The sequence below is a fragment of the Spinacia oleracea genome, chromosome 4 (genome assembly GCF_020520425.1).
Source record: "Spinacia oleracea cultivar Varoflay chromosome 4, BTI_SOV_V1, whole genome shotgun sequence".
Classification (NCBI taxonomy): Eukaryota; Viridiplantae; Streptophyta; class Magnoliopsida; order Caryophyllales; family Amaranthaceae; genus Spinacia; species Spinacia oleracea.
In genome coordinates this window covers 29,262,252-29,288,453 of record NC_079490.1, presented here as the reverse complement: position 1 = coordinate 29,288,453, position 26,202 = coordinate 29,262,252, and the positions used below count along the sequence as shown (strand labels likewise).

Below are 26,202 nucleotides of genomic sequence, written 5' to 3'. Positions count from 1 at the left end.
TATTAACAAATCCGAACTTTAAAATCTAAAAATGAGCAAATATATTTGCTCATTTGTGTAAACTATGAGAAATGAGCAAATTTATTTGCTCATTTAGACACGATGAGCAAAAGTTTTCAATATTAACAAATCCGATCTTTAAAACTTTAAAAATGAGCAAAAATATTTGCTCATTTGTGTAAACTATACAAAATGAGCAAAAAGTGAAGATTAACCTACGTGGGATTCGAACCCACATCTTTTGTGCATTTGCACAATGCCCTATCTATTGAGCTAGTAGGCTAGTGTTTTTAAATAAAATCAACAAAAGTAAAGCAAAAACCAAAAAAAATCAACTAGCTTTAGAAGAGCCTAAAATAGAGGCATCTACCAAACTTGTAGCCCAAAACAAGAGCCCGAACCACAAACAGTAAAAGAAATGTATACATCCTACAACGAGCCAAAATAGATACTTAAGTGTAATCATGACGACACCAAGAATGAAGCAGTTATTGACAGAGAAGTTATAGGCTCAAAAGGACAAACTAAAGCAAGAGATCTTTCATAGAGAAGGAACAACTGCTGTCCAAACTCCTCAGCCAGGTTATAGAGCCCTAATGGTACGACCCAAACTCAACCCGGATCTGCATATTCAACGAGCTACAGTCAGCCACCAGCTGCTCCTGTGAATGGTTATAATGCATATTCGAGTTATTCTAGTTCAGCAGCACCTGTTCAGCCAGCTTATAATCAAACAGGTTATTCACAAACAGGTTATGGACAACATCAGCTGCCTCTCAACAGAACAGGAGGAGTTTGGACAACCCCAATGGTTTTAACTAGGGACTTGTTTGCAATTTATAAAAGTCTCAAGCTAATAGCTAGACCATTGGGGTGAAAATGATAAGAAGTATATTAATTTGGCCAAGCAAATTAGCTTCTCCAGCAAATAGTCACCAACATTGACAAATAGTTACCAATTTTAAATAGCAAGCTAGTCACAAGCCATTGGAATACAAATAAGGTAGAAAATGAAATAACTTAAAATCTTACATGACATGACAAGCTAATTGTCAATTTAACTTGCCACGTCATTTTAATGTTCATATAGGTCTTCACCTCTTCTTCTTTTTTGGTGTATTATAAATTTGCCGGATACACCACTACTAGTCTCATTAAATGCATTTTTTTTGTTAACAAGTTAACAGTTAAGATTATTTTTGTTCGACCACCAGTAGCTGCGCTTATCTACGTTTAAAGTTTAAACTTCCTACATAAAATATTCAACTTAAAAGATCAGAAAATTAATCTATCCATATTAATATTATGAGCATACCTTCCTCAAGCCAAGAATCACTATGCTTTCTTGTTCGTTAAAATCTGGAATATCCGTAGACCCCTACTGAAGGCTTCGTTAAATAAGATTCTTGTCTGCATTGACTGGAAACCAGGCATCCAAGAGAGAAATGCAAGAGGAGTCATAACAATATCACCAAACATGATGTCATACAGGCGAGCCATGGCCATAACAACCTTCCAAAGAACAGTTTTGTGTATAAATCCTCGAAGCACGAGAGCAATAGAAATAATTCCCCAGCCAGTAGGAATAAATGCCAAGAAACTTGTAAACAAGTCAACAATTTCCAGATTAGTGAACTTCAGCAACACCACTATCACGAGAACTATCAAGACAATAACCAGGAACTGGATGAGACGGTAGTAGATATGATCTTTTGCAGAATATTTGTTTCGGGCATATGTAGTGACAACAAATATCGTAATAGCAGCAAAAACGTAGATCCATGACAACAAATAAACAAGAATACTCCTACTTCCAGCAGCAATACACTAGATCCAAGATAGTAAACTGAGGCTGGCTTAATTAAGTGGTTGTCAGTCAGGGACTTGTGATCTCAATATGCACTACCTAAACTAACTGTGGCTAAACCGGTCATCAAGCCAGCGAAATGCATATGAATACTCTTACATGTGGATGTTTGCAAGGCCAGAACCATCATATCCACACCAACAGACAGGACATCTAGCAGCTCTAGCAATCCTAAGACTCTCTCCTACACATAGAGTTGGATATCTTGACTGACTACACGCCCCAAACTAAGTCCTGCTATTCTTTCTACACTTGGTGACATTAATGGCTAAACAACATTGTAATTATCAACACAAATCAAAGGAAAGAACTATCAACAACCTACTCAATTGCAGCAAAATTTGACAGGAACTACAAATATTGAAGCACAAAATACTTTTAAGATAATCAGCCAATCATAGTAGTTGATTGAGAAATGAGCAAAATTCAATCGAAATAATAAACACTTAAATTTGCTCATTTGCACAAAACAAAAATCAATTCGACCAAAATCAATCACAAAACCTACTCAATTGCACCAAAATTCGACGGAAAATTCATTATAATTCGACCTAAGTTCACTCAATCATAAAACCTATTTAAGTGCACCAAAATTCGACAGAAAAATCAATACAATTCGACCTAAGTTAACTTATTATCTACAATTTGAAGAAACAATTAGAGATAGAAAGAACAACTAAACGAATAACAATAAATCATGAAATGAACATTAAATTGTTAGGTTATGATACATATGACAATTCATAAATCATGCGGAAAAACCATAAACCCAGGAAAACATATTATTTAACATAATCATTTAGCATAGAATAGATGCATACTCTTTGTTGCGTGCCTTCCCTAGCTGCGCCCGAACCGAACAAGAACAAGTCTTTAGGACTCCAAGTGTCGTCCCTCCGTAGATAGTCCACAGCACGTCCGGATCCGCCTTAAGATTGACCAACTAGAATCGCCCTTAAGGTACTATTATTTTCGGCACTTTATAGGCAAATGTGTGACTGAATTTTTCTCTCAAAAACTCACTTTGAATACTTTTAAACTTGTGTTATAAATTGTGAGCCCTAGCCTCATATTTATAGCGGTATGGAAAGGGAATCGAAATCCTATTCAGATACAAATTAATCAAACCTAGAATCCTACAAGAACTCTAATTTTAATTAATTTATCAAATAGAATTAGGAATTTAATCATTAACCGAACTCTGCATGTTTTAGGAAACGTGCACGAACACAAACACTTGCACACACACGCACGACAGCCACGATGGGCCTCATGCGTGCGCGCGAGCAGCAGCCCACTTAGCGCCCGCGCGCGCTGCGCGCTGCGTGCGCTGTGCGCTGCGCGTGCTGTGCGCGCTGTGCGCGCTGCGCGCTGCGCGCAGCCTGCTGGGCCTGGCCTTGCTGTTTGTGCGGCGCGCTTGGCTTGCTGGGCGATGGCCTGGCTTCGTGCTGGGCCTCGTCCGGCAGGCCTCGTCCGATGCTTATTCGTACGATGCGCTTCCGATTAAATTTTCCGATTCCGGAATTCATTTCCGATACGAACAATATTTAATATTTCCGATTCCGGAATTAATTTCCGTTTCGAACAAATATTTAATATTTCCGTTTCCGGAATTATTTTCCGATTCCGGTAATATTTCCGATTCTGACAATATTTCCGTTTCCGGCAATATTTCCGATTCTGGCAATATTTCCATTTCCGATAATATTTTCCGATACGTACCATGTTTCCGTTTCCGGCAACATCTACGACTTGGATAATATTTATATTTCCGATACGATCCATATTTCCGTTTCCGGCAATATCATCGTTTCCGGAGTATTCATTTCTTGCCTGTGACGATCTTAGCTCCCACTGAAACCAAGATCCGTCGGTTCCGAATATTCATAGATAGAGTATCTAATGCCATTAGATACTTGATCCGTTTACGTACTATTTGTGTGACCCTACGGGTTCAGTCAAGAGTAAGCTGTGGATTAATATCATTAATTCCACTTGAACTGAAGCGGCCTCTAGCTAGGCATTCAGCTCACTTGATCTCACTGAATTATTAACTTGTCAATTAATACTGAACCGCATTTATTAGACTTAACATAGAATGCATACTTGGACCAAGGGCATTATTTCCTTCAGTCTCCCACTTGTCCTTAGGGACAAGTGTGCATTTCCTAATTCCTTTGTCGCTCGATGCTTGCTCTTGAACATAAGGTAAGAGTTGTCATCCTTATTACGTCCAGAGGTGTTCCTCGGTTTCAGAGTTCAACTGATCAAATAAACAGATAATCATAGCCTATGATTCATCCGAGCACGGCCATGCATTTCACAGTTTCTAGCTCTCCGAGTGGCCTTGTACAACTTTTAAGCATCTCATCCCGATTTATGGGAGGACAATCCCAATCTTGCGATCTTGAGATTAGACTTCGTTTGATAGGTGATTACCTGAGCGTTGCCTTTATAGCCTCCTTTTACGGTGCGACGGTTGGTCAACGTCAAAGCAACCAGTTCTCAAACAAGTAATCTCAAATCACTCAGGTATTGAGGATCTAGTGTCTAATAATTTAATGAAATTTACTTATGACAGACTTTCATCTCTTACAGTAAAGTTTCATAGGTCTTGTCCGATACTAGTCTTCCCAAAGTAAGTATCTATGCAAATGATTATGACATTGCCATGTCCACATAGTTCAAGAAACAGAACTACTAGTCATCTTGCATTCTAATCGTCTAACATTTTCTATGCGTCCAATTTTACAGAAAACTCCGATTAGGGACCATTTTCAACCTTTGACATTCAAGTTCACTTGATAGACATTTCTTAGTCACAGGACTGGTCCTGACAGTCTATCTTGAATATATCGTCAAATTGAAGGGACTCATCATTTAATAAACCACAAATTAAATGGAAAAATGAATTCCTTTCATTTATTGTGAATGATTAACCAATAATGTTTTACAAAGATTTAAACTCTAAAACTTTAAAACATTAAACAGAGACATCAAAGCCATTCTCCAATATGCTTGATTCCCATAGCTGCAGTGTGCGAGTTGTGCTTCGCTTGCGGCAGAGGTTTAGTTAATGGATCTGATATGTTGTCATCAGTTCCAATTTTGCTTATCTCGACTTCTTTTCTTTCAACGAACTCTCGTAGAAGGTGAAATCTACGAAGTACATGCTTGACTCTCTGGTGGTGTCTAGGCTCTTTTGCCTGTGCAATAGCTCCGTTATTATCACAATACAGGGCTATTGGTCCTTTAATGGAGGGGACTACACCAAGTTCTCCTATGAACTTCCTTAGCCATATAGCTTCCTTTGCTGCTTCATGTGCAGCAATGTACTCCGCTTCAGTTGTAGAATCCGCAATGGTGCTTTGCTTAGCACTTTTCCAGCTTACTGCTCCTCCGTTGAGGCAGAAGACAAACCCAGACTGTGATCTGAAATCATCTTTGTCGGTTTGGAAACTTGCGTCCGTATAGCCTTTAACAATTAATTCATTATCTCCACCATAGACCAGGAAGTCATCTTTGTGCCTTTTCAGGTACTTCAGAATATTCTTGGCAGCAGTCCAATGCGCCTCTCCTGGGTCTGACTGGTATCTGCTCGTAGCACTGAGTGCGTACGCAACATCCGGGCGTGTACATATCATAGCATACATTATTGAACCAATCAATGATGCATATGGAATCCCATTCATTCGTCTACGCTCATCAAGTGTTTTTGGGCACTGAGTCTTGCTTAGAGTCATTCCATGAGACATGGGTAGGTAGCCTCGCTTGGAGTCCGCCATCTTGAACCTATCAAGCACCTTATTGATATAAGTGCTTTGACTAAGTCCAATCATCTTTTTAGATCTATCTCTGTAAATCTTGATGCCCAATATGTACTGTGCTTCTCCTAGATCCTTCATCGAAAAACATTTCCCAAGCCAAATCTTGACAGAGTTCAACATAGGAATGTCATTTCCGATAAGCAATATGTCGTCGACATATAATACTAGGAAAGCAATTTTGCTCCCACTGACCTTCTTGTATACACAAGATTCGTCCGCGTTCTTGATGAAACCAAAGTCACTGACTGCTTCATCAAAACGTATATTCCAGCTCCTGGATGCCTGCTTCAATCCGTAGATTGATTTCTTTAGCTTGCATACCTTTTTAGCATTCTTTGGATCCTCAAAACCTTCAGGTTGTGTCATAAACACAGTTTCTGTTAAAACGCCGTTTAAGAAAGCAGTTTTGACATCCATCTGCCATATTTCGTAATCGTAATATGCAGCGATTGCTAACATTATTCGAATAGACTTTAGCATTGCAACTGGTGAAAAGGTTTCATCGTAATCCACACCGTGGACTTGCCTGTAACCTTTTGCAACCAATCTAGCTTTGAAAACTTCAAGTTTCCCATCCTTGTCCTTTTTCAGTTTGAAAACCCATTTGCTTCCAATGGCTTGGTAGCCATCTGGCAAATCGACCAAATCCCATACTTGGTTTTCAGACATGGAGTCTAATTCAGATTGCATGGCTTCTTGCCATTGCTTGGAGCTAGGGCTCGTCATAGCTTGCTTGTAAGTCGCAGGTTCATCACTTTCAAGTAATAGAACGTCATAGCTCTCGTTCGTCAAAATACCCAAGTACCTTTCCGGTTGAGATCTATATCTTTGCGATCTACGCGGGGTAACATTTCTAGATTGACCATGATTCTCACCAGATTCTTCTAAAGATCTCTGAGTTTCATCTTGAATGTCATCTTGAGCATTCTCTAGAGTTTGTTGTTCGACTCGAATTTCTTCGAGGTCTACTTTTCTCCCACTTGTCATTTTGGAAATGTGATCCTTCTCCAAAAAGACACCATCTCGAGCAACAAACACTTTGTTCTCAGATGTATTGTAGAAGTAATACCCCTTTGTTTCCTTTGGATAGCCCACAAGGATACATTTGTCAGATTTTGGATGAAGTTTGTCTGAAATTAATCGTTTGACGTATACTTCACATCCCCAAATCTTAAGAAAAGACACATTTGGAGGCTTTCCAAACCATAATTCGTATGGAGTCTTTTCGACAGCTTTAGACGGAGCTCTATTTATAGTGAGTGCAGCTGTATTTAGTGCATGTCCCCAAAATTCTAATGGAAGTTCGGCCTGACCCATCATTGACCTGACCATGTCTAGCAAGGTTCTGTTCCTCCGTTCCGACACACCGTTCCATTGTGGTGTTCCAGGAGGAGTCAATTCTGATAGAATTCCACATTCTTTCAGATGGTCATCAAATTCATAGCTCAGATATTCACCGCCTCTATCAGACCGCAGTGCCTTAATCTTCTTGCCTAATTGATTCTCTACTTCACTCTGAAATTCCTTGAATTTGTCAAAGGATTCAGACTTATGCTTCATTAGGTAGACATAACCATACCTACTGAAGTCATCAGTGAAAGTGATAAAGTAGCTGAAACCACCTCTAGCATTTGTACTCATTGGTCCACATACATCTGTATGGATTAAACCCAATAGTTCATTTGCTCTTTCTCCAACTTTAGAGAAAGGTTGCTTTGTCATTTTGCCAAGTAAACATGATTCGCATTTACCATAATCCTCTAAGTTAAATGGTTCTAGAATTCCTTCCCTTTGAAGTCTTTCTAAGCGTTTCAAGTTTATATGGCCTAATCGACAATGCCACAGATAGGTGAGATCTGAATCATCCTTTTTGGCCTTTTTGGTATTTATGTTATATACTTGTTTGTCGTGATCTAATAAATAAAGTCCATTGACTAATCTAGCAGATCCATAAAACATCTCTTTAAAATAAAACGAACAACTATTGTCTTTTATTATAAAGGAAAATCCCTTAGCATCTAAGCAAGAAACTGAAATGATGTTTTTAGTAAGACTTGGAACATGGAAACATTCTTCCAGTTCCAAAACTAGCCCGGAGGGCAACGACAAATAGTAAGTTCCTACAGCTAATGCAGCAATCCGTGCTCCATTTCCCACTCGTAGGTCGACTTCACCCTTGCTTAACTTTCTACTTCTTCTTAGTCCCTGTGGATTGGAACATAAGTGTGAGCCACAACCTGTATCTAATACCCAAGAAGTTGAATTAGCAAGTATACAGTCTATAACGAAAATACCTGAAGATGGAACGACTGTTCCGTTCTTCTGATCTTCCTTTAGCTTTGGACATTCTCTTTTGTAATGGCCTATTCCATCACAATAAAGACAGCTTGATGTGGACTTGTCCTGCTTTGATTTAGCATTGCCCTTGGACTTTCCACCTTTCTTGAATGGTCTCTTTCTAGCCTTGAGTAAATCTTTGGCTTCACAGTCCAGTACTATTTCAGCCTTTCTGACAAGGTGAATAAATTCTGCAACTGTTTCTTCTCTTGGTTCACTTAGGTATAGTTGCTTGAAGCGACCAAACCCACTGTGTAGTGAATTGAGCAAGACAGAGACTGCCATCCTTTCGCTTATTGGTGTTCCTAGTAGACTTAGGCGATCAAAATATGAACACATAAGATCCACATGGAACCTCAGTGGGACGCCTACCCTTTGTTTAGTGCGAAGGAGCTGAACATGTGTTTCTTGGACCTCCATCCTATAACACCTGTTGGGAGAACTAACCTTTAGACCAGACATTGATTCAATCAACTCATGGACGTTCAGGTCCCTGTCCTCCGTACTTCCACGACAGATATCCCTCAGATTTTTGATGAGCGTAAAAGGTTCATAGGCTACAAACCTTCTAGCCCAATCATCAGGAATATTGTTCAGCATGAGACTCATAACCTTTTTGAGATCCGCATCCCAGGCGTAAAATCTCTCAGGGGTCATGTCTCTGGCATAGTAGCTTGGCATGGGATGTGACAGTACATACTCAAGCCCATTGAGTTTGACTATTTCAACTAGCTTAGCTTCCCATTCAAGAAAATTTGTCAGGTTCAGCTTGACCATAAGCTCAGAACCCATGATGATGTTTTGATTGTTGTTTGCCATATTAAAACTACAATTGAAAAGAATAAACAAATAAATAACCATTCACAGTTTCTCTTAATAAACTTAAATTCTAGCATACATGCATAATTCAATGTTTATTAAGCATTTTATTCAAATTATGTGTTCCGGCAGGTGTGAATAAAATGATTCCAAGATCCTAAAATCATTGAAGAACTAAGCACAGTTTGTCGACTTAATCCTAGAACATCTTAGGTAAGCAAAAGCCTTTTGCTAATAGTCTAGAAACTATTCTTGGTTGATAGGTACGTCTAAGAACTTATTAGGTAAACCTATCGAATTTGCCACGACATAAAAGGACTCCTTACTTATATCGTTGAGTTTCACCAAAACTAACATGTACTCACAATTATTTGTGTACCTTGCCCCTTTAGGACCAATAAGTAACACCTCGCTGAGCGAAAACTATTACTAGATTGATGTAAAGGATATCCAAGCAAGTGTATATTTTGGCATGGCACCTTTTAACTCAATTTTTAAGTTTGGAACTTAAGGCTCTTACTATGTTGGTTAGATTTTAAGTGAACTAAAATCCTTAATCATGCAACATAATCAAGCTTTTGATCTCATGCATTTTAAGACATATTTAAAAACAATAAATAACTTAAAACATGCATAAGATATTTGTGATCTAGTATGGCCCGACTTCATCTTGAAGCTTTGACTTCAAAGTCCGTCTTGAAAATCTCCGTGGGAGGCACCATTTTCTTCAAATAGGATAAGCTATAACTAATTACAACTATTTGATGGTTCGCAGACCATATTTGAATTGAAAAATAACTTTGGTACTTTAGACCAATTACATTCAAATTAATGGTACGCAGACCATATTTTCTATCCTATTTGGGCCATACTAGTCACTTCATAACCTGCAAAACAGTACATATACAATATATACCATTCACCCATTCATTATCATGAATGGCCCACATAGCTGGTTAGTAAAACACATTATGCATCACGTAAACATTTGCAGCAATTAATCAAGGGCACCAATAATCTACCAATTATTCAGTCCTTATTAATTCTAATCAAGTTGTTTTAACCTTAAGGATTTGTAGACTTAATCAAGAGTTTATGACTAAAAAGCGCTCCCACTTAAACCAATAAATTCATATGCTTTACCAATTTTAAACATAAAAATGTATTTCTAGTCCAACCGGAAACATACAAATTTAATTAAAATTTAAAGCTCATATCAATTTATAATTGAATCCAAAAATTTAATTTAATTTCAGTCGTATTTAAATTAATTCATGATTTTAATTTTAGTAAAATAATTAGAATAAATAACATTTATTATAATTATAATATTCAAAATTAAAATCCAAGAAAATAATTCAAATTATTAATTTTAAAATTAATTAAAATTACGTGAACTAAAATTTTCAAATTAAACATTCAAATCGATCTAATCGTAACGCAAACACCCTACGCGTTGCACGCCCATGGGCCGTACGCACACAGCCATTGCTGGCCATGTGCGCGCAGCCCATGCGCTCGTCGCATAGCTGCTGCTTCCCTATCGCAAGCCTCCGCACGCATTGGTGCTCGCTGCGCGCGCCAGCGCTCATCGCACGCGAGCTATCGCTCGCAGTGCGCGCGCGCGACATCGCTCGCTGGGCGCGCGACATCGCTCGCTGGGCGCGCGAGCCATCGCTCGCTGGGCGCGCGACATCGCTCGCTGGGCGCGCGACATCGCTCGCTGTGCGTGCGAGCCATCGCTCGCTGGGGCGCGACATCGCTCGCTGGGCGGGCGACATCGCTCGCTGTGCGCGCGAGTAATGCTGGGCGCAGCGCTCGTGGCACGCGAGCTTGCGCTCGCTGCGCGCGAGGCTGCGCGCTCTTGTGCGAGGCAGCGCGCGTTGTGGCGCAGCTCGCTTGCTGCCCACACGCGACTGCCTTGGCTCGCTCTTCGCCCATGCCCATTCGTTCATTGCTCGTGGCACACGACACAAGGCAGGGCTGCTGCCTTGTGCTCGTGCACTACGCCCTTGCTCATTGCATTCGTGCCGCACGGGCGACGAGCTCCCTTGCTCGTCGTCGCATGCCCGCATTATACAACACCCCTTAAGGGTAACACGAAGCGTCCATTGCTTCGTGCGTGCAAGTTTTATGAACGAATCGCATAAAATTTAAAATTTATATTTAAAATTAATGACAAATTAATAAATAATATTAATTTCATAATTTTAGGGCGAAAAATCGAAAATTTATTATCCAATTGATTTCCGATTGATATGGATTCAAGTCTAGGTCATAAAAATTTAAAATTTATCGTAAATTTACAATTTTTATGGTGGTTTTTAATCATAGGTTTCTAATTAAATTACAATTAATTATGAAAATCAAATTAATTCTAAATTATTCTAATTTTCAACAAATTAATCATAATTAATAATTAGATTGCATAATTAACAAGACTAGGCATTCAAACTTGTTAAACATATGCAGTAGGTCAATCAAAAATTCAAGATTTATCAACAAGAATCGCAAATATTTAATTTAACATCTTAAATTTACGAAATTTTGCATTCGAAAAACTAAAACCTTCGAAAAGTCATAGTTAGGCTTCGAATTTGAGAATTCTGGGTTCGGCAGAAAAAAACTATTTTTGTCAAAATTTTAGAATGCCTTTTACATGCGGAATTGACACAAAAATCACTCAATTCGGATGAGTAACGAAGAAACTGCCGAAAAACTGCGTACGTATAATTAAATAAACGCAATTTGCAATTAATTAACAATTACGAAAATTAATCACCCCTTTTAATTCTTGCAAATTTGTAATGTTTAACCATGTTCATGCAATTTAGATTATGAAAATAATAAGGGGCTCGTGATACCACTGTTAGGTTATGATACATATGACAATTCATAAATCATGCGGAAAAACCATAAACCCAGGAAAACATATTATTTAACATAATCATTTAGCATAGAATAGATGCATACTCTTTGTTGCGTGCCTTCCCTAGCTGCGCCCGAACCGAACAAGAACAAGTCTTTAGGACTCCAAGTGTCGTCCCTCCGTAGATAGTCCACAGCACGTCCGGATCCGCCTTAAGATTGACCAACTAGAATCGCCCTTAAGGTACTATTATTTTCGGCACTTTATAGGCAAATGTGTGACTGAATTTTTCTCTCAAAAACTCACTTTGAATACTTTTAAACTTGTGTTATAAATTGTGAGCCCTAGCCTCATATTTATAGCGGTATGGAAAGGGAATCGAAATCCTATTCAGATACAAATTAATCAAACCTAGAATCCTACAAGAACTCTAATTTTAATTAATTTATCAAATAGAATTAGGAATTTAATCATTAACCGAACTCTGCATGTTTTAGGAAACGTGCACGAACACAAACACTTGCACACACACGCACGACAGCCACGATGGGCCTCATGCGTGCGCGCGAGCAGCAGCCCACTCAGCGCCCGCGCGCGCTGCGCGCTGCGCGCGCTGCGCGTGCTGTGCGCTGCGCGCAGCCTGCTGGGCCTGGCCTTGCTGTTTGTGCGGCGCGCTTGGCTTGCTGGGCGATGGCCTGGCTTCGTGCTGGGCCTCGTCCGGCAGGCCTCGTCCGATGCTTATTCGTACGATGCGCTTCCGATTAAATTTTCCGATTCCGGAATTCATTTCCGATACGAACAATATTTAATATTTCCGATTCCGGAATTAATTTCCGTTTCGAACAAATATTTAATATTTCCGTTTCCGGAATTATTTTCCGATTCCGGTAATATTTCCGATTCTGACAATATTTCCGTTTCCGGCAATATTTCCGATTCTGGCAATATTTCCATTTCCGATAATATTTTCCGATACGTACCATGTTTCCGTTTCCGGCAACATCTACGACTTGGATAATATTTATATTTCCGATACGATCCATATTTCCGTTTCCGGCAATATCATCGTTTCCGGAGTATTCATTTCTTGCCTGTGACGATCTTAGCTCCCACTGAAACCAAGATCCGTCGGTTCCGAATATTCATAGATAGAGTATCTAATGCCATTAGATACTTGATCCGTTTACGTACTATTTGTGTGACCCTACGGGTTCAGTCAAGAGTAAGCTGTGGATTAATATCATTAATTCCACTTGAACTGAAGCGGCCTCTAGCTAGGCATTCAGCTCACTTGATCTCACTGAATTATTAACTTGTCAATTAATACTGAACCGCATTTATTAGACTTAACATAGAATGCATACTTGGACCAAGGGCATTATTTCCTTCATAAATCTCAACAAAATTGCAATAAAACTGAAAATATAACCCTACAATTTACATAAATCAACAAAGAATTACTCACCAATTACAACAGAGGAGACAACGCATGGATGATGGTATCGTAGAGAAGATGAAAACGCGGTGGTTGCATCAGGTGAGAACATGGTGGCGGTGAGGAGAGAAATCGCGAAGGAGAGCGACAATGGAGGAGAGAGAACACGGAGTTCTTGCCGCTGAGACTCTGAGAGGGAAGCATTAGGAGAGAGAAAATGGAGCAGTATAATAGAAATATTTTCTTTTTATTTTTTCGATATTTACGGGTTTGCCATTACTATAATGCGGAAGGTAGAGCCTTAGAGCTGTTAGATCTGATCTCAACGAACGCCCGAGATCGCTTCTCATTCTTCTCATTTTAAGCTCTCTTCTCATTTGAGTGTAATTATATATATATATATATATATATATATAGATATATATATATATACCAATGATGTCTTGGCCTAGTGGTTAAGACTGAGGGCCTGTGCACGATAGGTCTCAGGTTCGAATCCCCCCGCCCCATTTGTAATTTATATTGCCCTTGTGGCTCATTCACACCAATATATATATATATATATATATATATATATATATATATATATATATATTCTACGTTGTTGTAATAGGATTTTATATGGACTACTTTTCATTGTTATGCACTGATTAAAATATTTAATTTTTCACGATGTCATATATGTTGCTACTAATTGTATGAGTTGTCATGTTTACTTGTAGTTATATTCATAAAGATAAATTAGGAAAAGAAAGATAAACTATTACTACGTAGTACGTTACTACTTCCAATTCTTTCAATATTTTGTTAAACAAATAAGTGTTTAGAGCATAATAAATATTCATAAACATAAAATATTTATCCTTACAAAATTATATTTGGAATTAGCAACTCATCATTATAACTCAATGATTGATAAATAAAATAAATGACACAAAAGATCAATGTCCATAAATGTCATTTTACACAACCACTTACCTAACAATTTTTAGCAATCAACTAAGTGTTACCAAACACATTCGTACAAACAGTTAGTCAAATCAGCAGTCAAATTTGCTAAACAAAAAGTTAATCAGCTAACTTCTAATGCAAACAGTTTATCCCTCAGGCTCACCCCCAATCTCCAGACTCTGTCACATCAGCTTTCCACTAACTTTTTCATTATTCAAACACAAACAAGACTCTCCCTATTTTTACACATTTACCCATACTCGCCTCATACTCAACTAAACTACTTAAAAAAGATAATTAAATAGGAAAAGTATGATGATATGGTACAACTTGATTTGGTTGGAGAAAAATTGGAGTCTTAAGTGAGTCTTGAGTAAGTCTTGGATTTTCAAACTCAGTTCAAGACTTGCTGTAGTCTTTTACCACATTATCCCAAGACTTAACATGAGACTCACCTTAAGACTTGGATAAATTCACGCTTATAAGATCTTGTTTGATTCGTCACGATATATACTTTCGGAAGATTGATTGTTCAGAATTGTTACTAATATAAAATTATTTCAAACATTTATTTTGGCAATGTAAAAAGATAAAGTACAACTATTAAGAATTAAGGGAGTAAATATAAACGTGTTGGAATGAAGGTTTTTGCTTCTTATGATTGTCCAGTGGACCAATTTGGGTAAAATGTGGACAACGGTTATGGATATTTTAAAGCAATCCGGACTAGGGGTAAGTACAATAGGGTACCCTGTCAAAATTTCAGGAACCAGAATCTGTTGCACAGGTTTCTGAAAATGAGAGCCGGAACATATTTCAACAGGTTCCTGGAAAATGAGAACCGGAACATGTTTCAACAGGTGCCTGAAAATGAGAATCGGAACATTTAGCCACAGGTTCCTGAAAATGAGCACCGAAATCGGAACCTGTTGGTTAAGGGTACCCTGTCATTTTAAAATTTTAAATAAATTGTTTCTAATTTATTGAAAAAGCTCTTTTATGGTTTGGGTTTGATTGTTTTATAGTTTGGACTTAAATTGCAATTCTATATTCCCTCAAAAAAAAATATTGCAATTCTATATTTATATGTTCTAAATTTTGCAGTTCTTCCATACCAACTTAGCTGCCCGGCGCTGCACCCCTTCTCCCGAATTTACGGGGCTATTTTGCCGTTTCTCTACTGAAATCCCTGAGTCAGGTTGTGCCTTTGTATGCGCCAACACCTAACTCCAAAAGTTTTTTTCCAGATGCGTTGACATTCCCCTTTTTTTCGTTAGGTGAGAACCTTCTTTTGGTTGCGCCCTTTAAGTGTTGGGATTTTAGGAATGAGAATTACCAATGCACAATTTACCTGTTTTGGCTCTTTCTTTGAAAGGTAAATGAATGCTTATCCTAGTTTTGATTGTTTAATATTTTAAGGATATTAGACATTTTTATATGGTCTGGTCCTTATTTTCGGTATTTCATATTAGAACTAGTTTTTGGGCCTGGGCTATGTCTCGGTTTACTAGATTAATAACATTCAAATTTAATTTTTTTTTTCTGGCAATGATAACATGAAACATGTAATAGCTCATTGGCAAAGAATTCAAACCTTATGCAAACCATACTTGACATATTTTTTTATTGTATTTGAAGATTACACAGAGCGAACGACCTATAAGCAGAGCGACACGTGTCACATATAACTTTTAACTAGTTGTTGAGCCCGTTCAAAGAACGGGTTATTACATAATGTTTGTTTAGCCGTCTTCTAAAGTGTTTATTTATTGATGGCTTGTGATTTTATTAAAATATATGATATGACTTAAATAGAGGTAAAATTTGATCTGAAGGTTGCAACAATATATAAATTAGATATTGAATTTATATTGGATGTTAAAATATGAGATGAACTGGAAGAGGTATATGAATTAAATGGTGAATTGATGTTGCATGAGGAAGATGAAATGGAAGAGTTGTTGGAACCTTAAAATACTTCATATAACAAAAAGAACAAAAGGAGACATTGAAAAGGGGAAAAAACAAATGTATAGTTGAAAGACGGGATGACATGTGTCATACAATCATGTATGGTCTTCTTTTTTATATACTAGGTATAGATATATAGTATAGATTGATGTGTACGTGGAACCTAATATTGTACCCGTTTAGAAAATTGAGAACCGAAACTTATTACAAAAGGTTTCCAATTTATTATCTGGAACCAAAATCTGCACAACAGATTCCGGTTCTGATTCAGAGTACCATAACTTTTTGCTCAACTCTTATGTGGACTATGAAAGTGTGAAGACATGCCAAATTGGAGATTTATCTTAGTCAATTTTTTCAAATATTTTTCCAATCAACCATTTTCCATGAAACAAATGTTTTTTAAATCATCTCCACTTCATCAATTGTAGATTAATGGTGAAAGTTGTCATCAACAAAGGTTGAAATTCATTCGTCGCATTTAAGGAGTACCGCTCCACGGAGAAAATGAAAAGAACCTATTACCTATAAGTCTATAACCTTTTAGGATTCTCCCTCCGACACGGCCCTAGGACTCTAAGAGACTAGGAGGAAGTTGGACAGTGTTATACCGGGACACTTTAACTATTCACCTCCTAAACTACCAATAGGATTGGTAAGCTTCTCCTTCACGCTTAACTGTTCTCCCATTCCAATTCCTAAAACCTGTTGTTCCCTTTCTTCATTACTTCTCTCTCCTCCATTTTCGCATATTTTAGGCATAACGCAGAACCCATATACACTGTGAATACTCCCTCCGTCCCGGAATACTTGACCTGTTTTCCTTATCAGGCCGTCCCTTAATACTTGACCTGTTTCTAAAAATGGAAATATTCTAACAATATTATATTATTTCTCACTCCACCCCTATTAACCCACCTACCCCTACTCCATACAAAAAATAATTAAAAATTCAACCCCTACTCTCCCCCAACCCCACCTCTTAACCCACCTCCCACTAACTACATTAAAATAATACCCCACTATCAACTACTACCTATTAAATTAAATAAGTCAATTCAAGTTACTTAAACTCTGTGCCGGTCAAATCGGGTCGAGTTCGGGACGGAGGGAGTAGCTCGCAATAGTAACTACGGCCACGGTCGGAAACAACTTACATACACGAATTCATCAAAATTTCAAACAATCTGTCCTCTATTTCCCCCCTGTTTTCCTTTGAAACAAGTTTTTAGGGTTCATTTTGAGTAACTTTGTCAAAAACTTTGTTGAATTATGTCATCTTCGAAGGAGCTTTGGAGCTGGAGGTGCCTTTCGGCTTCGGGGAATCATCTGAAGGGCGAGGGAGGAGAAAAAGAGAGGGTTGAGGAGAGAGAAAAGATGGCAGAGGAGCGTGGGCAGGCGGTGGAGAAGAGAGAGAAAGAGGTGGAGGAGAGAATATTGGCGGTGGAGGAGCGGTCGAGGGCGGTGGTGGACAGAGAATTGGGAGTGGAGAAGAAAGAGAAGGAGGTGGAGGGTAGGTCGAGGGCGGTGGTGGACAGAGAATTGGGAGTGGAGAAAAGAGAGAAAGAGGTTGAGGAGTGGCGGAGGGCGGTGGTGGAGAGAGAAATGGGAGTAGAGAAGAGAGAGAAGGAGGTGGTGGAGAGGGAGAACGAGGTGGAGGAGAGAAACTTGTGGGTGGAGAAGAGAGAGATGGAGGTGGAGGAAAGGGAAGTGAAAGTGGAGGACAGGGAGAAGGAATTGATGGAGGCTAATGTGAGAAGGGAATTGACGAAAGCGAAGATTTTAGGATTGAGGGAGGCGGAAATTAAGGAGGAATGGAATAGGCTGGAGCTGAAGGAGAAAGAGTTTGATGAGCGTTGTCAAGTGTTAGAAGCGAAAAAGAGTCAAATTGTAAAGCGTGAAGGAGATATTGAGTTGGAAAGGAGGGAGATTGATGAGCGTTGTCGATGGTTAGAGGCGAAAGAGAAGCGAATTCTTGAGCGTGAAGATGATATCTATTCAAAAAAGAAGAATGTGAAGTCTCAAATGAGGCAGTTTAAGAAATTTCGAGTGAAAGAGAAGCATAGAACCATTGAACCTCCTGTCTTGCATTGGCCAAGTGCACATTTTAGGCTCCCTGAACAGTTTAGACCTCCTACTGCTGGAATCGGCCCTAGTTGTACTTATGCACCTGGATATTTTGGTATAACACTATGACCTTGATCTTTTACGCCAATATCTTAATTTTCAGTTCATAGACTTCAACAAGTTTCTCGGATTCATTTGTTATTACATTGCTTGACATTTTATTGTTGTTATTGTTGTTGTTTAGTTGGGGATCAGGTGCCATACAGACCGCGACAAACATAAGATTATTTCTGGTTGATTGCTCTGACCCACCAGAGGATTTATGACAGGAAAGAACATTGATGACAATTGGTTCTGATTCGTGTAGGTGAGGTGTTTTGTCTTGTTCTTTCAATTGTGTAGCCTAGTCCTCCACAATTATGTAGGTAGTAAACCCTTGAGGTTAGATGCTCAAACGTGGGAAGTATTCCCAGTGCTAATGTGTAAATTGCTAAAACTGTTTAAGTTAATGATTAATATAATTGTATGGCTGAGTTCATTTTGCGAAGTAGAAACTGAGAAAGTAGTTTTATTTCTTGCATCATTGCCATTCGATAGCTTTTTGTGTTTATGAAATATGATGTGGTTTTGCACCTGAAATGCAAAAGTATTAGCATAATGAACCAAAATTGATACTTGGAAAGTTCCTAGGTTTATCTAAGTTTAAATAGCCGACACAGGTAGTTGGATTGCCAGTGCTTCAAATAGAACTTTGTTGGGTGGATTCTTGTAGAGATGAGGTTCTAAGCGAATATGAAAGTCATGGACTTGTTGCTGGGTTGAGAGAAACAAGCATGAATCATGAGATGGCAAATTGGTAATGTTATGATATAAAACTAGGAACAAAAAGTCTATGAAGTGAAAGTTCACTCAGTTAACAAGGCAATGAGATTGAGAAAGTCATGCAGAACAGTAAGCATTTTACTTGTGCACTGCTGGTGAATAAAATGCACGGCTCATTGTAGTTGATGTTGAGTAAAATGTGGGATGCATGAATAATAGTCGCTCCACATTAGCATGAAATAAAAGTCCTCTAACATGATGGCACCATCTGCTGTCCTAATTCTCTTCCTAATTTGAGAGGCGAAGTGGCAGTCTGATCTAGTATGTAGTGGAATTGGTATATACTATTAGATAGGCAAGTCTCTCTAGTGGCAATTATGCTATTCCTCATGAGTCATATCTAGCTTTGATAGAGAATGCTGTTTTCTGATCCGTGGTTGATGCTGTTTGTAGCTTGTATAAGTGTTTCAGGGTTAATCCCACCCGAAGTACTATATCTTTACTTGCAAGAATATTAAAATGCTTACAAATTCCTTTGTTTCTCTCATCCTCCATTTTCGTGTACTCATTGTTGGAGTACAATACTAAGATGGCTACTTCACTCGTAGAAGATAACATACCTATTATTTGCTAGAGTTGGCATAAAAGAAGCTTCATCCAATCATCTTCGGTACTTTGATGTAGTTCAAACTTCAAAGAGAAATTGTCACTAGCCTTGCAATTTGTTTTTCTCTCCAAACTATACAACCAATTTTCCAAAAGGCATCGGGTGTAAATGAAGATGTTCACAGCTTCATGTTTAACTATACCAATAAGTTACGTCATTGACGAATTCTAAGCCATCTTTCTTCAATTGTGTGGAATAAGCAGGTTTATGTTACTTGTCTGTCCTGCTATAAACGGATACTTCCTCTGTTTTTGAAATGCTAGTAATGTTAGCAAAAAAAAATTCCTTCAAAATATAACTTTTTCTTTTTAAATGTTAATGCATAACCCCTAGAAATTTTAAACCAAATTAGTATTATGTAACGACTTAAATACCTTGTATTTCGAAGTAAAAGGATTATATCAGTGCACATCCAATAAACACAAATATCTGACTTCCGCAAGTGAACATATAATGGTGCTAAATTATTCCTGGATATTCAAATATTGAGTCTGTTCTATCCCACCCCCAAAGTGAGTTTTAGTCTGTATGGTTTACCATTTATATATTTCGTGAATTTCTCTAGTATCTCTCCTTAACTCGTCTTCTATAGTTCTGGTTATTGATAATAACTTATAGTATTTTTAATTAGTACGAACTACGAATTATTTACTTGTCTTTTTTCTTTGAACAGGTCATATCCAATCTCTTATTAGGAAGGATGAACAACTTCTAGCAGTTGCGTTTATATGTGAATATAAAATGCAGGATTATTTTCCACCAGTTCCTCTACTGAAAGCCTATTTGGAGGGCATCCGGAAAAGAGTGTGTGAAATGGTCGAGAAAGGCAGCGATACAGCTCAGGTATTGTTTTTTAATCATTCATTTCCCATATTTTTGGCTCCTTGATTGCCTTTTTTTTTCTTTTCTGGTAAGTAAGATTTTAAAAACCTAAGCTCCTGGAAAGGGCTTACCTCTTTTAGGAAGGGCCTCCCTTTACCAAAGAACTTACAACCAAACTATAAAACTGAATAAATCAGACAACAAAATCAAACTACTATTTTACAAATTTTCGAACCATTACATCTCTCAACTTGATATTTTCTTAAGCGGCATCTGTCTTACACGAAGAGTCGCCTGATTCTTGATCTGATCAACTAACTTGGTAGGATGAAGGATTTTCTCTTCCTTTACAGCTTTGTTTTTCTGCATTCAGAATTCAAGATGTTGTGAATGGTTGCTCCTAGCGACCAATAAACCCCTTTCCCTTTAAAATAACCCTGTACAATCTTCATCAGCCAAGCACTGCATCTAGTCAACCCATCCTGAGAGCAACTAACATTCATCCTGGATTTGATAACAGATCATTGACAACGATAGAAAATGTGGTCAGTGCCTCAGTGGTCTCGGATCAATACCACATAATGCGCATCTCTTCTCATCATTGATCCCCATCTTACCAACCTTGAACGCTTTTCAGCCTGCCAACCAACTTGTTAAACAATATTTTGGAACATTAAGACGATTCCAAACCCACCTGTCCCAAGTTACGTCAGGAGTGGACGGAACCAACCACTTATACCCATTATCAATTGTAGCCTTTACTAGGATTAACTGCCTACCCAGACAATACCTGTGTAGCCCCCTTTAACAGCAACTTTAGCTAAACAGAATTGTTTCCGGTACCAATTGGAACTTTTAGGTGGGACATAATCCCACCAGTTCTCATCTCTAATGCATACATGGGCTACCCATCTAAGCCAGAGACTATCCTCTTTACTTGCGACGTTCCACGTATACTTGTCCAAGGCAGCTTAATTGCAAGTATGACAATCCTTAAAACCAAGGCCTATCATCCAAGTCCCAGGCAACAGGAGGCTTATAGCTTATAGCCTCCCATCTCACAGGGGCAAATAGTGTCATGGATTTTAATACACTTGTAAGAATTACAAACATCCTAGCCCAATAAGTGTGAAGGGACATAATAACAGATTGGACTAACTGAGATCTTCCATTATACAAAAGGGTCCTAGTCATAGATAAAAAATGCGGTATCGGTCACGGGCGCGGGATCGGTCGCGGAGTCTCGGTAACGGAAATGATGCGTTAGTCGCTGATTGTGTCGCGGTTGTCGCGTAGGAATTTGAAAAAGAAGTCTCATGTCAACCCCAGTCACTACCTACCCTAGTCTCCCTCCCCTAAACCGTACAAGTGATATAATTAAATAAATTCCTTTGTCTATTTCAACGGAGTTCTCTATTCTATTTCAATGGAGTTTCTCCATTTCTTTCCTTTTTCCCTTTCTTTTTGTCGAAAACATGGAGAATTCGGCTGAAAACCGAATAGATGTGAGGCTAATAACGTTTAATGCGGACAAAATTTGTTCTGATCGGTTGAACCGGCCGAGATCTCTCCCTTTTTAAAAACACCTTTACAACTCGGGATATTTTGTATTGCTAGCCAAGCATCTTAGAAATGTATTTGTAGATCCTTGATTGTTCTTTGTATAGTAAAAATTAGATTTCTTTCATTACAAACTGGAAGTTGCAAGGTCTCTCAGTTCAATTGCAACTTCCTTATGCTTTTGAGTAGCCATATTTCATGTCTCTTTGGTTAATCTTGTAATTAAACTTGTTGCAGAATGATGCTATCAACATGGAATTGTCTTCCCTCAAAGCCGTACTTAAATACATTTCCATGTTCAAGCTTGAGTCCAGTTTTTCACCTGCTCCTCTGGAATTGCGCATAAAGCAGTTAGAGAAGGAGATGGAAGCTCATTGACCGTAAAAGAGAATCTTTCAAACTCGGCAAAGAAGGGAGTTGTTCTTCCTGGCATTTGGTAATAGGAGAGAAACGTACTCGTTTTATGGTAGATGTTCGTCAAAGGTCAATCTTAGAGAATCCTACAATTTAGCCTGCTACTAATTAGCCTTGTATTAGTTTTGTGCCATGTAATATTGTGCTCCTTAAGCTTATTGGGTCTTCATGGGAAAGTGTGGGTGTTCCATTTATCACAGTAAGGCCACCTCTTTTGCACAACAATCATTTTGACACTAATGAAAATGTTCGCATTATAATACTGATTAGGAAAGCTACCTCTTATTTTTGGACGAGCTGTTCAACTAATATTCGGGGCCTGTGTTTTGGGATGAAGGTAGTAGGCGCCGCTTATGCTTGTAAAATATTGTTGGTGTATCCGGGTCCAAGAAGCGGCATAGAGAAATGATTTGATGATTGTGAAATAGAGCCATAGTTCTCGTGTTGTACTGTATGTAATTATCTTTAACAAAAGTATTGATAATTTTTGGTTATTGGAAGTGTTCCAGAGTGTTACTGATGTCTAAGGTGATCAAATGTTTTAGCGAGTAATTTGCAATTTTGCACCAGTCTTCATTTTAGTGAGAAGAATCTCGATGTTAGTATTGCGTAGAGCTGTCAAAACGGTTACTCGAGTCGGGTCCGAGTTTGTTCGTCTCGGGTCATGATCTGGTCGAGTCGTGTCGGGTCATTTTATCACCGGGTGCATGTTGGGTTCGGGTCGGGTTCGGTTATGTTGAAAATTTGTCGGGTCATGTCGGGTAGACCTGTCAAAAATCGACCCGAACCCGACCCGAAAATACTGAATCCTGAACAAGATTTTATGACTCGTAATCCGATTTTATCCGAACCCGAGCAACCCGAAAAATAATGGTTAAAATTCGACCGAACCCGCTTTGGACCCGACCGATTGAAAATCATTATATTTATAGTAATAAATGAGATTATGAGAAAATTTAAGCATAATAAACACGTTGTTTTTATTATTGTTGTGTGTAATATGATTTTAATTTGAATTATACGTCATTTAATGGTTGAACTTTACTAAATATAAACTTGTGTAGGAAAATTTGTTAATGTGTGCCCATATTTTGTATATTTATCACCTAAATAAATGAAAATATAATGCGCGTTTTAAAATCTCTCAACCCGTTGGGTCAACCCGAACCCGAAAGTTCTGGGTCTTGAATAAGCATTTGTAAACCCGAACCCAAAAGTGACCGACCCGATTAAACCCGAACCCGGAAATAATTTTTACAACCCGACCCGACCGACCCTTTTGACAGGTCTAATTGTCGGGTTATTTTTCTGTATCCGTATAGGTTGGGTTCGGTTCGGGTTCGGGTCGGGTCTTTTTCTAGTCATGTACAATTACGGGTTCAGGTCTTAACAAGTCGGGTCAAGTTCGGATCGGATAATTATCGGGTAGGTTAAAAATCAGGTCCGGTTCACTATCGGACACGGGTTAAGATCGGGTACGATAGCTATCAGGTCTAGGCAAGTTTTAACCTTATAATTAACTTTTATAAATTTGGTTTAACGCTTTTCACTTGTTCTAGATTAGGTAATTATAAAAAATAATGTTAACTTGATTTAAGTTATTATTTAGTTAGGTCAATCACAAATCGATTTGTCAACAAGTCGCGTAAATTCAGGTAACGGGTTGTTACGAATTGAGTCAATAACAGGTTTCATCGGGTTATAATCGGTTTCGGGTTGACATCGGGTCGGGTGTTGAATCGTGTTCGGGTCGTTATACGCTCGGGTAAGCTGACTAAGTTTTGTTCTCTATTATATTTCGGTCGGGTGTTAGGTCTGACCGTCTGGGTCATGTATTAACGGGTCAAAATCGGTTGTCGGTTTTAACGGGTTGGATTCGATCGGATTACGGGTTTCTTATTTTAACAAAATTTCGGATCCCGGATCGGATCCAGATCCTTAAAAATACAGGTCGATTTTTCGGGTTGGATCAATTTTCGACAGCTCTAATAGTGCGGAACATTTCAAAGACACCAGCTTATATCTACTCAAACTTTATGGTTATCTCTTATTTTAAAACTAACTATAAAACCACTATAGAAATAACAAATACTAGGAATTAAGTCTTATGTTTTGGGACGAAAACTTGTCAAGTGAACAAATTTGGGTAGATGCTGTCAAAATTTCACCCGATCCGAGACATCCGAACCGAATATATACGAGAAGTTGAGGCTCTTGAAACCGAACCGAACCGATCCGATCCGATATTGATCCAAAATCCGATTTGACCCGTAAGGCCCTGTTTAGTTCACCTTATTTCTCCTGATCTGATTTGATCTGATCTGGTCTGATCTGATCTGAACTTATTTTTTCTGATCTAATCTGATCTGAACTTATTTTTTCTGATCTGATCTGATCTGGTCTGGTCTGATCTGATCTGATCTGGTATGGTCTGGTCTGGTCTGATCTGATCTGATCTAATTCTTCAGAATTAAGTTTAAACAAAAATCTACATTTATTAATATTAAACGACTTACGTGTAAAATAAATGTTACACAAATTTATAATATTGTTATTATTTATTTGGCTTTGCTCATGATTTAACTATTCCTTATATTAGATAGACCTATACATGATCTAGATAGATCGGTTATGATCTAGACATATAAGTTCTGATCTGGGTATGATATGTACAGATCGGTTCTAATCTAGACATGATTTGTATAGAACAGTTATGATCTGGACATAATCGGTTTTAATCTAGACATGATCTGTGCAAATTAGGTATGATATAGACATGATATGTACAGTTCAGTTATGATCTAGACATGATCTGGACATGATCTGTACAAATCAGTTTTGATCTGGACATGATATGTACAGTTCAGTTCTGATCTAGATATGATCTAAACATGATCTGTACAGATCGGTTCTGATCTGGACATGATCTGTACAGATCATGTCAAGATCAGTTCTGATTTGGACATGATATGTAAAGTTCATTTCTGATCTAGACATGATCTGTATAGATCAGTTCTGATTTGGACATGATCTGTAGAGATCAATTCTGATCTGGTCATGATCTGTACAGACCAATTCTGATCTGGACATGATCTGTACAGATCAGTTCTAATCTGGTCATGATCTGTGCAGACCAGTTCTGATCTGGACATGATCTTTGCAAATCAATTCGGATCTGAACATAATCTGTACAGAGTCGATATCTAGACCAGTTATAATTTGGGCATATCTATTTTGATATGTACATGATCTGTACAAATCGGTTTTGATCTAAACATATTGGTTCTGTAAGGATCGGTTCTGATGTAGACAAGATCTTTGCAGATTTGAACATGATCTGGACATGATCTGTACAGATCAGTTATGATCTGGATATTATCTGATCCTATCAGTTCTAGTCTGGATATATAATGGTTCTGATCTATAAAAATCAGTTCTGATATGGACATGACCTGATCATATCGTTTCTGATATGGACTTAATGGTTTTAATTTGGACATGATCAATTTGAATGTTTTGTTAATATTTTTTTATGCCTTAAATAATAGATTTTAATTGCACCGATATCAACATCATTTTTTATTAAAGCAATAATAGTAATAAAATATTAAATATATATAATAACAATGATATAAACATATAATAATAATAATAATAATAATAATAATAATATAATAATAATAATAATAATAATAATAATAATAATAATAATAATAATAATCTGGCCTGATCTGATCTGGTTTGATCTGGTCTGATCTGGTCTGGTTTGATCTA

General features: G+C 38.0%; 1 protein-coding gene across 1 annotated transcript; it reads left to right on the top strand.

Annotated features, from left to right (window-relative positions):
- The first annotated feature begins 16,672 nt into the window (after positions 1–16,672).
- On the top strand, positions 16,673–22,971 carry LOC110775137 (uncharacterized). Its single transcript, XM_056843854.1, has 4 exons — positions 16,673–18,258; positions 18,388–18,510; positions 20,306–20,475; positions 22,252–22,971. The coding sequence occupies exons 1-2, from the start codon at positions 17,349–17,351 to the stop codon at positions 18,423–18,425; spliced, it is 948 nt and encodes a 315-aa protein (XP_056699832.1). The 5' UTR covers positions 16,673–17,348; the 3' UTR covers positions 18,426–18,510; positions 20,306–20,475; positions 22,252–22,971.
- Positions 22,972–26,202: the final 3,231 nt, after the last annotated feature.

Bases quoted from the DNA above. Each gene is read 5' to 3' on its own strand.
- LOC110775137 (XM_056843854.1), top strand. From the start codon at position 17,349: ATGTCATCTTCGAAGGAGCTTTGGAGCTGGAGGTGCCTTTCGGCTTCG. The intron at 18,259-18,387 runs GTATAACACTAT...GTTGTTGTTTAG, and splicing joins TTATGCACCTGGATATTTTG to TTGGGGATCAGGTGCCATAC.